A 15917-nucleotide genomic window follows, 5' to 3' on the forward strand; every position below is an offset into this window, starting at 1 on the left:
AGACAGATATGGCAAAATGTAATAAAACTGTTGATAAAATTAAAGTTCAAAAATTTGAAGAAGATTTTCAGGAATGTCATATGGAGGTGGAAGAATGTAGAGACACAGTTAATAAGATAGAAGATTCCTTTACAGCGTGGGAAGCTCAGAAGAAAAGATTTATTGCAGAAAGCTGATATGTTGTAAAATCAGAGTAGAAGAAATAATGTGAAAATTGTTTGGTTTGCCTGAGGACTTTGAAGGCAATAACTCAGTGAAATGTTTTCAAAATTGGCTGCCTGAAAATTTGGGACCAGAGAATTTTCCAAATGGTCTGGAGCTCTAAGGTAAAAACCGTATCTGGGACAACCGCCCCACTCTGTCTTGATTAAATGTCTACATTATCAAGATAGGGAAATAATTTTAAGTATGGCAGATGTAAAAGCAAGGGAACAACAAGGTCCCTTTGTGATTCAGAATAATAGAGAATTTTTTATGCACATTTGAGTAATGAAATTGTTAAAAGAAGAAAAGAATTTAAACCCAGAAAAATCAATTTTGTGGAATAAGGGATATAAATTTGCTTTTTGATACCCAGTGGTCCTTAAAGTTTTTTATGGACAATATCAAGCTCAATTTTTTGCTAATGAATCTGAAGCTTTGGAATTTGCCAATTTGTTACCTAACATTAAACAGAATGGAAGGCGAACTGGTGCATCTCAACATGAGGGGGAATCAAGAAAAATCAAAAGGAGAGATTTCACTTGGAGGACAGCTGACTGAGGCTCAAGTTGAAACTGATAATGATCAAGTTAATAGAGACCTTGAAGAAGCTTTGCTGATATACTTGACTGATTGAAATCTAATTTTAATATTCTGTCTGGGAGTGGTGGGTTCTTTTTTTTTCCGCTTTCCTATTCCAATAGTGGCGAGGGCCACTTTCGTTATTAAGGAAGCTAGCGCTGACCTAATCGGGGCTTTTGGTTTTTTTTAAAATATATATATAGAAATATATTAATTTTGGGGTTTCTTACTTTCATTCTTTGGAGATGGGGTGTTTGGAAAATTGGCTGTGAAACTGGGATGACACAGGGTGGAGAGGAGAGTTGAATATTTTTAAAATTAAAATATGGCAATACAAGGTTTCAATTACATAACGTTAAATGTGAATGGGCTCAATAATCCAATTAAAAGGAAGAGAGTTTTAGCTCATATTAAGAAGTTAAAAATAGACATTGATTTTTTACAGGAAATTCATTTAACAGAGAAAGAAAATCAAAAGTTGAAAAGGGAATGGGTTGGACAGGTTATAGCTTCGTTGTTTCATTCTAAAGTGTGAGAGGAAGCCATTTTAAGTAATAAAAATTTGCCATTTAAATTAAAATCAACAATTATTGATCTTTTTGGTAGATTTGTATTAATAAATTGAAAAATTTATTCAGAATCTTGAATTTTTATGAATATTTATACTCCTAATATAGATGATGAAAAATGTATTCAAGATGGTTTTTTAAAAAAATTTGGTACAAGTAGATGGAAATATAATAATTGGTGGAGATTTTAATTGTTGTTTAAATCCAATTTTAGATAAATCTACAAAATCTTTAATTGAAATGAAAATGGCTAAAAGAATATTGATATTAATGGAAGAGTTAAATTTGGTAGATATTTGGAGGAAATTGAATCCAAGAGAAAGAGAGATTATTCATTTTATTCTTATCAGTTTGATCCTTATTCCAGAATAGATTTTTTTCTTAATCTCAGCTCATTTACAAGGAAGAATTGAATATGTACAATATAAACCTAGAATTGTATCAGATCATTCACCATTGGTGACATCATGCTTAAATTCCGATAGAATTGAAACAGTTTATAGATGAAGGTAAAATTTTGTGATTTTATGAGAAGTCAAATACAGATATATTTAGATTCAAATGTTAATGTAGTTGACAATAACTTTGTTTTATGGGATGTATTAAAGCTTATTTGAAAGGTCAAATAATACGTTATTTGACTAAAATTAAGAAAAAAATATCTTAAGGAAGTAGATAAATTAGAGAAGGAAATTATGATTTTGGAAAAAAATTTACAAAAATTCCCATCTGGGAAAAGAAGTTAGAGTTGATAATTTTTAAAAATGGAATATAATTCATTTCAGACTTATAGGACTGAGAAATTAACAAAAATATTATGAGTTGGGAAAATGAGCATATAACATTTTAGCTTGCCAATTGAAAACTGAGCAAGCATCAAGGGTTATTAATACTGTCAAAAAGAATTTGAAAATTACTTATAGACCACAGGATATAAATGATTCTTTTAGGGAGCATTATAATATTATACCAAGTTACATTCATCTCAATTTTTGAATAATGAAGAAGAAATTAATGATTTTTTACAGAAGCTTCAATTACCATCTTTGAATTGCCAAGCTCAAAAGGATTTATAGTCTCTGTTTATGTTGAAAGAAGTTATTAAAACTTTAAATTCTATGCAAAATGGGAAATCTCCTGGTGAAGATGGATTTATGTCTGAATTTTATTAAAAATTTAAAGATTTACTGATGCCTTTATTAATGGAAGTATTAAAATAATCCACTATAACTTGTTCTTTATCTGAATCTTTTTCAAATGCTGTAATAACAGTAATACCTAAGAAAGATAAAGATTTATTAAAACCTGAGACTTATGGACCTATATCATTATTAAATTTTGATTATAAAATTGCTGCTAAAGTTTTGGTTAATAGAGTAAATGAATATTTACCTGAGTTGGTCCATTTAGATCAATCTGGATTTATTAAAAAAAGATATTCTGCTGATAATATAGCTAAATTAATTAGTTTAATACATAGTTCTCAGAGACAACTGGATCCAGCATTAGTTTTGTCGTTAGATGCAGAAAAGGCTTTTGATAGATTAGAATGGAATCATTTATTTAAGGTTTTACAAAAATTTCAATTTGAGTTAAAATTTATTAATTGGATTAAAGCTTTATATAGAAATCCTATGGCTAAAGTAGTTACTAATGTTCAACTCTCTCCCTTTTCATTAACACGATCGCCAGACAAGGTTGTCCTTTATCTCCTAATTTTTTTGTTTTAGCATTTGAACTGCTGGCACAATCAATAAAACAAGATGTTGGTATTAAAGGAAGTAAGGTGAATAAAGAAAACTATAAAATTAGTTTGTTTGCAGATGATGTATTGATTTACATAACAGATCCTGAAAATTCTTTAGACTATGGAGAAATATCTGGTTATAAAATTAATTGGAATAAAAGTGAAGCTATGCCGTTAGTAGAAGGAGATTATGATCATTGTAAATGTGTAGCTCAATTTAGGTGGATAAATAATCTGATTAAATATTTAGCTATTACAATTGATAAAAAATTTAATAATTATTTTTAAAATAATTTTTATTCCATTATTTAATAAAATTAAAGATGATTTAAATAGTTGGAATGATTTACCTATTACTTTAATAGAAAGAGTGAATTGTATTAAAATGAATATCATCCAAGGATTCAATATCTTTTTCAATCTATTCCTTGTTTAATACCTCCAAAATTTTTAAACGACCTTAATTTAATTATAAGGAAATTTTTATGGAAGGGAAAATGAATAGGGTATCTTTAGAGAAATTAACTTGGAAATTTGAATTAGGTGGTTTACAACTTCCTCATTTTCAGAATTATTATAAAGCTGTGCAATTAAAATTTATTAATGCAATATTTGATCTAAATAAATATTCTATTTAGACAAATATAGAGTTAGATAAAATTGATGAGAATTTTATGTCCAAATTTATTTATAAATGGGATTCAAAATTGTTAACTGGTATAGATCCACCAATTTTGAAACATTTAATTGAAATATGGAATAAAATTGATTATCAGACAGATGAAAAGGGAAAGATTTCAGCGAAAATGCCTTGATATCAAAATAAACTTTTTCCTTTTACTGTCAATAATCAGTTTTTGAAAATATCGAGTCAATTGGGGATTAAAAAAATTGAAGATTGTTTTGAAGCAGAAAAGTTTTTATCTTTCAATCAAATGAAGGAGAAATTTCAAGTTCCTAATAATACTTTCTTTTGATATTATGAGGTTAAAATTTTTTGGCTATAGTTTAAAATGACCTAGGCAATCTGCTTTAGAATTATTGCTCACTAAGGAAGAATCAAATAAATTTATTTTTGAGATATATAAGTTATTACAAAATAAAATGCCTAAGTTGAATGTTCATAAATTAAGAGTGATATGGGAACTTGATGTAAATAGAACTTGATGTAAGTAGAAAGATAGATGAAAATTTTGGAGAAACTTGTGTAAGGATCGTATAATATGACTAAGCTTAAAAATGCAAGATACAATACAGTTTTTTACATCAATTGTATTTAACTCAGAAATTAAAGAAATTTGAATTAATTTCTTCAGATTTGTGTTTTAGATGTGGACAAGAAATAGGTACTTTTTTTCATTCAACTTGAACTTGTTCTAAGGTTAAGAATTTTTGGTTACAAGTTAAATTGTTTTTGGAGCGAGTATTAAAAGTAAGCTTGCCGTTTGATCCAATGTTTTTTTTTAGGGGACATTTAAGTTGATTGCTTTAGGATTGAAATTGACTGTGTACCAAATTGAATTTTTATGTTTGGCTTTGGCTGTTTCTAAAAAATGTTTGGCTAATACTTGGAAATCTGACTTAGTTTTAGGAATGTAAAGATGGCACACTGAAATGAAAACCTGTATTCCCTTAGAAAAGAGAACATATAATTTGAGGGATAGATATTATTTTTTTGTAAAAGTATGGAGCCCATATTTAAAAACTCTTGGTATTAAAATTTAATCTCCCAATCTGCTCCGGGGGATGTCTTGGTCTCCACAGCTATTGTTATTCTTAGTGATGATCTCTTTTCTTCTCTCTTTGTAGATGGGTAGGGGAGGAGGGAGGATGTTAGTGGGGTGTATGAGGGAGGTTGGGGGGGGGGTTTATTCAATTATATAATGTTTGTATTAATATGTTATAACTAATGTCATATGATTTAAAATTGTAAATAAAATATAAAAAAAGTTGTAGGCAAAGAACAGGAATGCGCAGAATAAAGACAGTGCTGGCTGTGGGAGGATGTCTGACCTAAAAATGATGTTAATTGGATATGATAAGAGGAGAGGTGAGAATTGATCTTGGTTCTCTGAAAGGAGACAGAGGGAAAAGGGAGAGAGACAAAGCTGCGGAAAAGCAACGGGGCAGGGGAGGGGAGAAGTGGAAGAAAGTGGAGGGGTGGGGGGGGATTTAACAAAAGCCAGGGAAATCAATGTCCTCACAATCCACACTGAAATTTTAGCTTTGTGCAGAATTTTCACCCTGAAAGTCCAAATATAATCACCCCCTGAAGAGCCACAGTAGAAATTTCCATCTGAATGCACAATGCTCCCACATTATAGCCATCAAGTTGTTAGGAGGTTCAGCACCAAACTGACAAACATTATAACTCACAAACATCTTAAAATGTGTACCTGGGGGAAAGTTAAATGAAAGTGGATGTGTTAATCTAAAGTACATGGAATTTAATTTCAACTTTTAATCGTCTCTTCTGTGTGTTGCAGGAAGGAAGTACGAGAACTTGGACTGACCATATTAGTGGATGCTCGCAGAAGTCATCCTGAATCAACCTTCTTCAAAGCTTTTACTGCACTCCAGGTGAGAGCCCATGAAATTACAGGGAAGATACCAGCATAGGAAGAGGATTGGCTGATCAGCAGGAAACAGAGAGTGGGAATAAAGGGATCCTGTTCTAGTTGGCTACCGGTTACCAGTGGTGATCCGCAGGGGTCAATGTTGGGGCCACTTAGTTTTATGTTGTATGTTAATGATTTGTATTGCTGAATAAATAAATGACTTTGTTGCTATGTTTGCAAATGAAACAAAGATACTTAGTGGGGCATATAGTGAGGAGGAAATGGAGAGGCTGCAGAGAGGCTGAGATAGATTAGGGAGAATGGGCAGAGAAATTGTAAATGGAGTACAATGTTGGAAAGTGTATGGTTATGCATTTTATTAGGAGAAAAATGGTAGAATATTATTTAAATAGGGAGAACATTCAAAATTTGTATATGAGAGGCTTTGTAATGCCCTTGCTTGGAGTAAGGAATATAGTTTTGAGCTCCTTATTTAAGGAAGAATGTGCCAGTATTGGAGAGAGTTCGGAGAAGATTAACAAGAATGATTCCTAGAATGAAGGAATTAGCTTATATGGAACACTTGATGGATCTTGGACTTTACTCCTTTGAGTTCAGAAAAATGATGGGGAACCTCGTAGAAACATTTCAAACCTTGAAAGTCCTGAATAAAGTAGATATAGCAAAGTTGTTTTCCAGGGTAGAGGAGTCGAGGTCAAGAAGGCACAACTTCAGGATTGAAGGGAGCCCATTTAAAACAGAGATACTGAGGAATTTCTTAAGCCAGAGGGAGTGATGCACCTCTGGAATTTAATGCCACCAGTCACTGTGGAGGCCAGGATGTTGGGTGTATTTGAGGCAGAGATTCATAGGCATCTGAATAGTCAGGGTATCAAAGGTTTTGGGGAAAAGACAGGGGTGTGGGGCCAAGTGGGAGAATGAATCAGCTCGTGATAGAATGGTAGAGAAGACTCGATGGGCTTACTTCTGCTCCAATATTTTATGGTCTTATGTTGGTGAACAAATGACAGATTTGGGAAATCATCATTAGTTTATTGTTGTCAATGTCATATTTTCTCTTGGATTTCTAGTGACGTCTGAGCTCTGTGATTTACAATTCTAGCATGCTCATTTGTTCTTCTTTCCTGTAATGCAATGCATCATGTTAATTTCCTTTAGGCACATCAGTTCCGATTAATAAACCTTAACAATCCTCTGCCAGCCTGGACCACTAATGTTTTCTATCTCCCTTGGTTTCCGCATTATCTCTACCCCTTCCACATTGTTTATGTTAATAATTCTGGGCTTCATCCACTTGATACTTTCCAAATGTGTCCTTGTTTAAGATCCAGTTCCTTTATACCATGTTTAAAGCCTTTAGCTCCTATTATTTGAATGCAGCTGCCCAATGGCAAGGTGAGAGGAAGGAATTGTGGTTTGGTTAACATTGTCTCAGATTCTCACCAACATTAGTGTGTGAAACAAATGGAATGAGCATCTGACTCTGAAATGGACAGTCCATGCTCTAATAACAGAACACATACAGCAGAACCACAGAATGTACAACCAACTTTATATTACTCTAGTGGGAGTAAGGGAAGCAAAGAAGAGTAGATCAGTGTCACTCTTTCCCTGCATTGAGCCTTACTCAAAGTATACAGTATTTTGGCACACCTTATACTTTATTCTTTTTGGTGGTGCATTTTTCACAAGTTGTTAAACAGGTTGTTTTGAAAGTTGATTGTTCCTTTTTCTAATTAGCACCTGTCTTTGTGGATCTTTCTTAAGATTGTAAATTATTGACTGCCAAACAGTTAATCATGTTAACAGTTACTTCCATTTAAGTTTCTGTCCATACATATTTAAGGAGACATCTTGAGGGTTTGTTTCTAATATATCAAAGACCTTTGTTTTAGTGCAGCTTTGGTTTCGATCTCATTGTGTAATGATAATTATTTATCTGCAGGTTTAATCACATCTTTAACATAAAAAGCAAAGTAAGTTTCCTATAACGTTTGACATTCCTGTATAATATTTCTGTATTCATTTATATGAATGGCAATTGTCAATCTGTAAGGCTAACAAATCTCTTATCAGTCTACATAAGCAGTGGTTCCTTTCCTTCATGTTTGCCATTCCTGTGTGACTTTTTATAAATTCTTTTACAACTCTTTTATATGTATATAAATACTTTATAACTTTTATATGTGTTTCAAATCACTTTTTTATTTGTTTCAATGTTTGCATTTTATTGTTTTCCAATTGTTTCTTACTCATTTTTGTGCATGTATTTTTAAAAATTAATATCACTATTAATATAATTTGATTTTTTTCTTCAACTTTTTCATAATGTTTACCCTTTTTTCTTGATTTAGTGACCTGCTTCTCACTTCATGAGGGCTGCTTGACAAGCTGACCATTTCTGGAATTTTTATTCTTATGTCAGATTTCTGCCATATTCCTGATTTTTCCACCTCGCTGTTAATATTTTTTGGAATTGCAAATGGAGAACTGGGACTCCCTCTGATGGCAGGGTTGTGTAGTACTTTCAAGGCCCAGGATTGATTCCTGGTCTCTGCTGGATTCGGTGAGCTTGGATGATAATAGAAGCAGAGCTGACGGTGATGGTTTTGGAAGAGCAATAGAGATGCTAACCCTTACTTTATAACCATCCTCCACAGGAGTGTGAGGAAGTTACGTCCACATTAAGCACAGATGGAAAATTAAGGCACGGGTTAGCCTAGTGGTTAGTGTTGTTACAGCACTAACAATTGTGACTTATGTTCGAATCCCATGTTGTCTGCAGAGTTTGTATGCTCTCTCCGTGTCTGAGTGGGCTTTCCGTGAGGACTCCAGTTTCCTCCCAATGTTTGAAACTTACGGGGGGTTGTAAATCAATTGAGTGTAATTGGACGGCATGGGCTGATGGGCTGAAGGGGTCTGTAACCTTGCTGTATGTTTAAATTTAAAATTTAATCAAGGCATCCCATCCATTGATCTCGAGTACCATCCCGTTCTGTTGCAGATGTTGGGTGTAAATGCAATTGGGTGAAGCTGTATAATTTTCCTGTAAGATAACAGCTGAATGCTGCTCAATGTCTGTGTTACATAAGATCAAGTGATTGATGTTTGCTACCTTCAGATGAAATGCGAAACAAACACTTAACCCACGACCCCATCAAGCCAGTTTAAAATATTCCACTTCATTGGGCTGCACTATTAGAAATATAATTAAGCCTAATTGCACAATAAAATATATGATCTCCAGGATTTTAAAGGGCAAAGGAGCTCATTAATTAAATGTGTAAGATGGCTTTCTAATTATAGCAAACATTACACCCCAACATATTGTACATTTATTGTTCAATATTAGGAAAACAGAATATCATTGTTTTCTTTGGCAGTCCTTTCTATTTTCAGCTACCAATTGCAGGAGCTTTTTGCAATTCTCCAATAACAGCTAACTCTCTTTTTAAGGTTTGAAAGAATTTATTTATTGTTTTGAGTGGATTCTGGTAATGATCTGTATTGAGCAATGGTGAAATCATCTTTGCTGATAATGGTTAATCTCTATTTCCCAAATCTGTTGCATTGACCACGATGAATCGTTGAAGGAGTTCCAGTTATATTCAATTGCTGATTGAGAGATAATGATAAATCCTGGTTTCACCAACTCCTCTCCCTCCAACGTTTAAATAGAAAGCACTACTTCTGTGCTGCAAAATGGTTGAAAGCAACTTGGATTATCTGTGGTCAACTCAGCTAGTTAAACAGCGAACTTCATATAGCAAAGATAAAGATAAATATCCTCGATTCTAGAAAAGGAGAAATTAGAAAAGTTCAGTAGGTCTGCATTTCCACTGAACTCCTCGGAAGGGTCATAATTATTACAGTTGAGGAAGAAAATTACAATTCAAACAATTCATAAAGAGCATGCTCCCTCCCCCTCTTCCACATCCAGACTCAACAAAATTTTTCTGGTGGTCAATGCAACTACAAGGTTATGTATTTTTGTCTTTGCTGTTTGACCAACTGAGTTTCTCAAGCATTGTGTTTTTACTTTAGCCACGGTTTTTGCAGACATTTGTGTTTTATTTTTGGATTATCTATTACTCCTGGTTACCTTTCTCTGGATGGAACGGATACCTGGTGTGATGTTTCATGGAGAAGAGGACTTGTCCACTGGCCTTGCAAATATCTGGCTCTAGATTCAATTGCCACCTTTGAATTGTTACTTTAAAGTGGCGGGAAGATTCCCTTCCTTCTTCCAAAACTCCATAGTTGCATTGACCACCAGAAAGGTTTTGTTGAGTCTGGATGTGGAAGTGGGGGAGGGAGCATGCTCTTTATGAATTGTTTGAATTGTAATTTTCTTCCTCAACTGTAATAATTATGACCCTTCCGAGGAGTTCAGTGGAAATGCAGACCTACTGAGCTTTTCTAATTTCTCCTTTTCTAGAATCGAGGATTTGTTTTATATTCTAGTAAGAACTGGTATTTATTTGGCATCTTTCACAACTTAGTCATTTAAGAATGCCTTACAACCAGCTGTGCTTAGCTTGCAGTGAATTCTGCAGACAAAATAGTTTTTGATGTTTGTTGTCTTTTTCAATCTTTCTATTAAACATATTATAGTAAACAATACATGAGGAGAATAGAATGGAGAATCGAATAGTAATAACAGAAACATATGCAATACATAATAGAACGTGTAACATTATAACATATTGGACAATATTATCCCTTTCTCCTCAATTCGGAATATTCAAAAAAGAATTTATTTTTATTAAAACCCCACCTAACCTACCAAAATAAACCAAAAAAGAAACAACAACAAAAAATAAAGGCTGAACAGCCTAAGCTGTTCATTGCAACAGATCAATACAAGTTTTTGAGGTTTTAGTTGGACAAATGAAACAATGTAATGACTGGTGTGATCTCATCCATCTCACTTCTAATTAAATATCTGACCTATCTTTAACTGTTCACAGGTTGCTATTCCAAACGCCATAAACTCAGTCTTGGTTTTAGTGGAAAGGGAGTCAACATTCAGACCTGAAAGAGATCCACTTGTTCAGGTAAATGAGGGCACGCAAGGATCAAGGGGAAGGTGGATTGTAGGAGGAGGTGAGAGGAGAAGGCAATGGACAAGGACATATGCGCTAGAGTGCATGTTTCTCGTTTGAATCTAAATGTGTGTATTTTAGCTTTGATGCATAACCATATAACCATATAACCACTTACAACACAGAACAGGCCAGTTCGGCTCTACTAATCCATGCCGTAGGAAATCCCCACCCTCCTAGTCCCACTGACCAGCACCCGGACCATACCCCTCTAGTCCCCGCCTATCCATGTAACGATCCAGTCTTTGGATTCTGATTTCGAAATTGTAAAAGCATACAGAAATGCTGGAAGAACTCACCCAGTCTTGCAACATCCATAGGAGGTAAATATATACTACCAATGTTTTGGGTCTGTGCCCTTCTTCAAAGTGTACAGGAAGGCGTCAGAATAAAGACTATGGATTGTCAGGGGGTGGAGTCTAGACCAACAAAATTGGATATGAGAAGAGGAGAGGTCAGAATTGATTTTGGTTCTGTGAAAGGAGACAGGGGGAAAGGGGGGTGAGAGAGTGGGGGTAAGAGAGAGATAGGTAGAGAGAGAACTAGGGGAAGGTTACAAATACCAGAGAAGTCGATGTTAATGTGATCTTGTTGGAGGGTGGCCAGATGGAAGATGAGGTATTGTTCCTCCAATTTGCAGGAGGTCTCAGACTGGCAGTGCATGAGACCATGATCGGATGTGTCAGCACAGGAATGGGACAGGGAATTGAAATGGGTGGCCACTGGGCCAGCAAGGAATGGGACGGGTCAATTCCCCATCCCATTCCCTTGCTGATATGTCTGATTATGGTTTCATGTACTGCCAGACTGAGACCACCTACATATTGGAGTAACAGCATCTCATCTTCCATCTGATGGCATTAACAGTGACCATCACTTCTCTGGTTTCTGTTTAAACCTCCCTTCTTTTTCTCCCTGTTGCCTTTCCACTAGCTGTCTTTGCCTCTATCTCTGTTTCTCTCTCTCTGACTCTCTCACTTCCCTCCGTGTCCCTCTGTCTCCTTTCACAGAGCTTCTTCTCTTATATAAATTAAAATTTGTTATGACTCAGTTATCCTGTATATCCTCAAGTCAGCAGATTGTGTGGTGTTCAAGGACTGAGCTGAGGAACTGAATGATTACACCAGGGCTGTCGCAGACTTTATCAAACCAGTGGATGAGTGTGTCCCAACCAATTAATTCAGAGTTTTCCCCAACCAGAAGCCGTGGATGAACAATGAAATCCGGAACCTGCTGAGAGCCAGATCACAGGCATTTTAGTCCAGAAATCTAGATCTATATAGAAGGAGCAGGTATAACCTGTGAAAAGTTATCTCCCGGGTGAATTTGAGATTCCGAATGAAAATGGAAACAACAAAGGACACCTGACCGCTGTGCCTTCTACGCCTGATTTGATGACAGTAACAGTGAAGAACCACCTCTTCGCATCCCCACACCCTCTGATGATCCCATCCTGTCCATATCTGGGGATGAAATGCATGCTGTCTTCAGGAGAGTGAATCCGAGGAATGTATCTGGCCAAGTACCTGCCCGAGTATTAAAAATCTGAGCTGACCAACTTACCAATGTATTCAATATCACAATCCAACAGGACATGGTACCCACCTGTTTTAAATAGGTGTCAATCATACCAGTGCCCAAGAAGAGTGTAGTAACCTGCCTTAATGACTATCGACCAGTAGCACTTAGATCAATAATGAGGAAGTGTTTTGAAAGGCTGGTGTTGAAGCATATCCACTTCTGTCAGAGCAGTGACATGGATGCTTCCAGTTTGCCCAGCTTAGCAACAGGTCTACAGCAGATGCCATCTCACTGGCTCTACACAAAACTCTGGAACATCAAGAGAGTAAAGATGTATTCCTAATGATGCTCTTTATCAACGACATTTCAGCAGTTAACATCATCATCCCCTCAAAATTGATCACTCCAAGACTGTGTAATTGGATCATGGATTTCCTCACCTCCAGACCACAATCAGTGAGGATTGGTAAGAACATCTTCTCCACAATGTCCATCAGTTCCAGAGATCAGAGGGCTGCGTTCTTAGCCCCCTGCTCTACTCACTTTACATAGACGACTGTGCAGCTTGATATGACAATCACACAATCTATAAATATTCAGACGATACCACAGTAGTGGTTTGTATAAAGAAAGATGATGAATCAACATACAGGAGGGAGATTGAAAATTTGGCTGAATGGTGCACTAACAACAACCTTGCACTCAATGTCACCAAAACTAAGGAGTTGCTTGTTGACTTCAGGAAGAGGAAGCCAGAGGTATACAGTCCAGTGATCATTGGGGATCAGAGATGTAGAAAGTGAGCAAATTTAAGTTGTTGGGAATCACTATCTCTGAGGATCTTTCCTGGACCCAACGCATGTCAGCGCCTCTACTTCCTCAGGAGTTTGTGGAGGTTTGGTATGATATTAGAAACCTTAGCAAATTTCTACAGATGTGTGGTGGAAAGTGTGCAGACCAGCTGCATCATGGTCTGGTATAGGGACACCGATACCCCTGAGCATAAATCCCTCCAAAAGATAGTGGACATAGCTCAGGACATCACAGGCAAAATATTGAGAACACCTATAGGGAACACAGCCCTCAGAGAGCAGCATCATTCATCAAGAATCCACACCACCCAGCACACGCCCTGTTCTCACTTTTGCCATCAGGAAAGAGGTAAAGATACCACAAGACTCACACCACCATATTCAGGAACAGCTGCTACCCCTCTACCGTCAGATTCCTTAATGACAAACTCAATCAGGGACTCATTTAAGGACTATTATTTGTGCACTTTATTGATTTTTAAAAAATTCTCTCTGTATTGAACAGTGAATTTGTTTACATTCATTATCTGTTTACAGTTCTTTATTTATTTACATGGATACACTGCGTTACAGATATTTTTGCATTACCAATAAGTGGTAATTCTCCCTCGCCTAAAGAAAGAGAATCTCAGGGTTGTATGTGATGTCATGTATATACTCTAACAATAAATCTGAAATTGGTCCTTGCACATAGGGACATGAAGTGACCTTAATTTAATTTTTGTCTAATTCCTCATCTCAGCACGAAATTGTGACTTCACTGAAGAGCCTACACAGGCACATCGACAGCTGCCAACTGACCCAGGAGTTTTCCGGAACCTTTCCTTACGATCATAATGATTGGATTCGCTTCCACATGGTTTGTATATTTGACCTAAAGTAGTGAAATAGTCTCATGTAAATGCTTGTATTAAAATATACCCTTCTATGTGTCTTTTTAGTAAACATTTGGGAATATTACCTTGATAAGTCTTCAATTGAATCTAGTAGCCTGCTCCATAAAATGGAGGTGATCCTGGAGCTCAACATTTCAACAGCACTTACGAACTTGAAGGGTTGGTTGCTGCACTTTGAATGTCAAGATCATGCGCATACCTCCAGTTCTGGCCACCAGATCATCCCTGAATGTAGTTCACTTCCCCATGGTCTGTCATAGCTTTAAACTCTGGAATTCCCTTCCTGAAACCTACAGCCTCTCCAGTAGTTCCTTCAGCAAGCATTGTCATTGCCCCGATTACCTCCTCAACATCAGTATCAAATTTTATTTGAAAATGCTTCCAGTCAAGGCCCTTGGCCATTTTTCTCCATTGAAGTCACCATGTACAAACCTTGCTATTGCTGCTCTCAGTGTGTGCTATTGGTCATGGAGAATGCAAGGTGAAAAGCCTGCAGCTGGGGAGCATTAAAATAATTACCCCATCTCATGTAAAACTGTGATGGGCATACCTGTCAGGACAGATAATTCTGAGTTGTAGGTGTGTGTTTGTTGTTTTAGAAGTTGGAGCCATTCATGAGAAACTGCTGTGCAGCATTAATCTACTTGAGGAATTTGATCAACTGTCTGAATGTCAGCAGAATGCCAACAACTGCACAGGTATGTCTAGAGCATTATCTCCACCTCATTTAAGGTAGATCTCACAGGTACCATGATGAGGGGCTCAAGCCCAAAACTTCAGTTATGTAACCTTTATCTTTGCTTTTTAAAGGACTCTATTTGACCTGCCAAGTTTCTCCAGCATTGTGTTTTTACTTCAACCATGGTATCTGCAGATTTTCGTGTTTTACTTCTAGTTTGTAAGTGAAGTGTGCTTCACTTTGAAGGACTGGTGATGGTGAGGGAGGAGGTGTGTTCACAGTGTAGCAATTCTTGCAGTCACAGGGGTAGGTACAAAGGGGCGATTGGTGGGAGGAGAGGTGCGGAAAAGTCCTGCAGAAGGCAGATAAGCGAGGAGAGGGAAAGATGTGTCTTGTGGTGAGATCACGTAACATATATTGAAAATGGTGGAGCATGATATATTTGATGCTGGTGTGTGGTAGGTGAAGTCAGGGGGAATCCTGTCCTTGTGTGTGGGGGCAGAGGAGGCCAGGGTAGATGGAAGATGTGTGGGTGAGGGCTGAAATAATGGTAGGAGAAGGGAAGCCATGCTTTTTGAAGAAGGAGGATATCTCTGGTGATCTTGCTTGGAAGACCATCATCCTGGGAGCAGGTGCAATGGTGACAGAGGAATTGTGAAAAAGGATTGGAATCCTTGCAGGGGGCAGGGTATAAAGATTTATAGCTGAGGTAGCTGAGGGAGTTGGCAGATTTGTATAAAATGTCTTCCTGGAGTGTGTTGCTTGAGATGAAGCACGTGAATTTTAGGTCGTGGTGGAAGTTGGCAGCAAAATGGATAAAGTTGACGAGCTCATCATGGGTGCATGAGGCTGCAGCAAAGTAGTTGTTAATGAAACAAAGGAAGAGTTGAGGAGCTTTGTCTCCATTGCACCTGCTCCCAGGATTACTCCACACAGCTAACAAAAAAGCAAGCATAGCTGAGGCCCATATGGATACTACTGGTCTGGAGAAAGTGGGATGAGACAAAGGAGAAGTTTTGGAACGTGAGGGAAGGTTTTGCCAGCTGGAGGAGGGTGGTGGTGGAGGGGGACAGGTTGGGTCTGACTTTGAGGAAGAAACCTTTGAGGCCTTCGATATGGGGGATGGAGTTATCGAACTCTGCCTTCACAGAGCCACCCTTCTCCTCCAATCAATTCTCACCGTTCCTCTCCTGTCCTCCTCTCCACTTCTGATTATGGCCTTGTGT

The 15917-nt window shown here is 36.8% G+C and overlaps 1 protein-coding gene across 4 annotated transcripts in view; it reads left to right on the forward strand.

The window, feature by feature from the left end:
- LOC138748758 (pleckstrin homology domain-containing family G member 4B) overlaps window positions 1–15917 on the forward strand; it is a 224311-nt gene that overhangs the window by 155129 nt on the left and 53265 nt on the right. For 3 of the 4 annotated variants that reach the window (XM_069909453.1, XM_069909469.1, XM_069909461.1), the window contains exons 6-9: window positions 5586–5679; window positions 10649–10735; window positions 13859–13975; window positions 14612–14710. In XM_069909453.1, coding sequence (XP_069765554.1) covers window positions 5586–5679; window positions 10649–10735; window positions 13859–13975; window positions 14612–14710 — 397 coding nt within the window. The remainder of the gene's footprint in view (window positions 1–5585; window positions 5680–10648; window positions 10736–13858; window positions 13976–14611; window positions 14711–15917) is intronic. The other variant, XM_069909479.1, reaches the window with a different exon arrangement.

Source organism: Narcine bancroftii, chromosome 1 (genome assembly GCF_036971445.1).
Source record: "Narcine bancroftii isolate sNarBan1 chromosome 1, sNarBan1.hap1, whole genome shotgun sequence".
Taxonomy (NCBI): Eukaryota; Metazoa; Chordata; class Chondrichthyes; order Torpediniformes; family Narcinidae; genus Narcine; species Narcine bancroftii.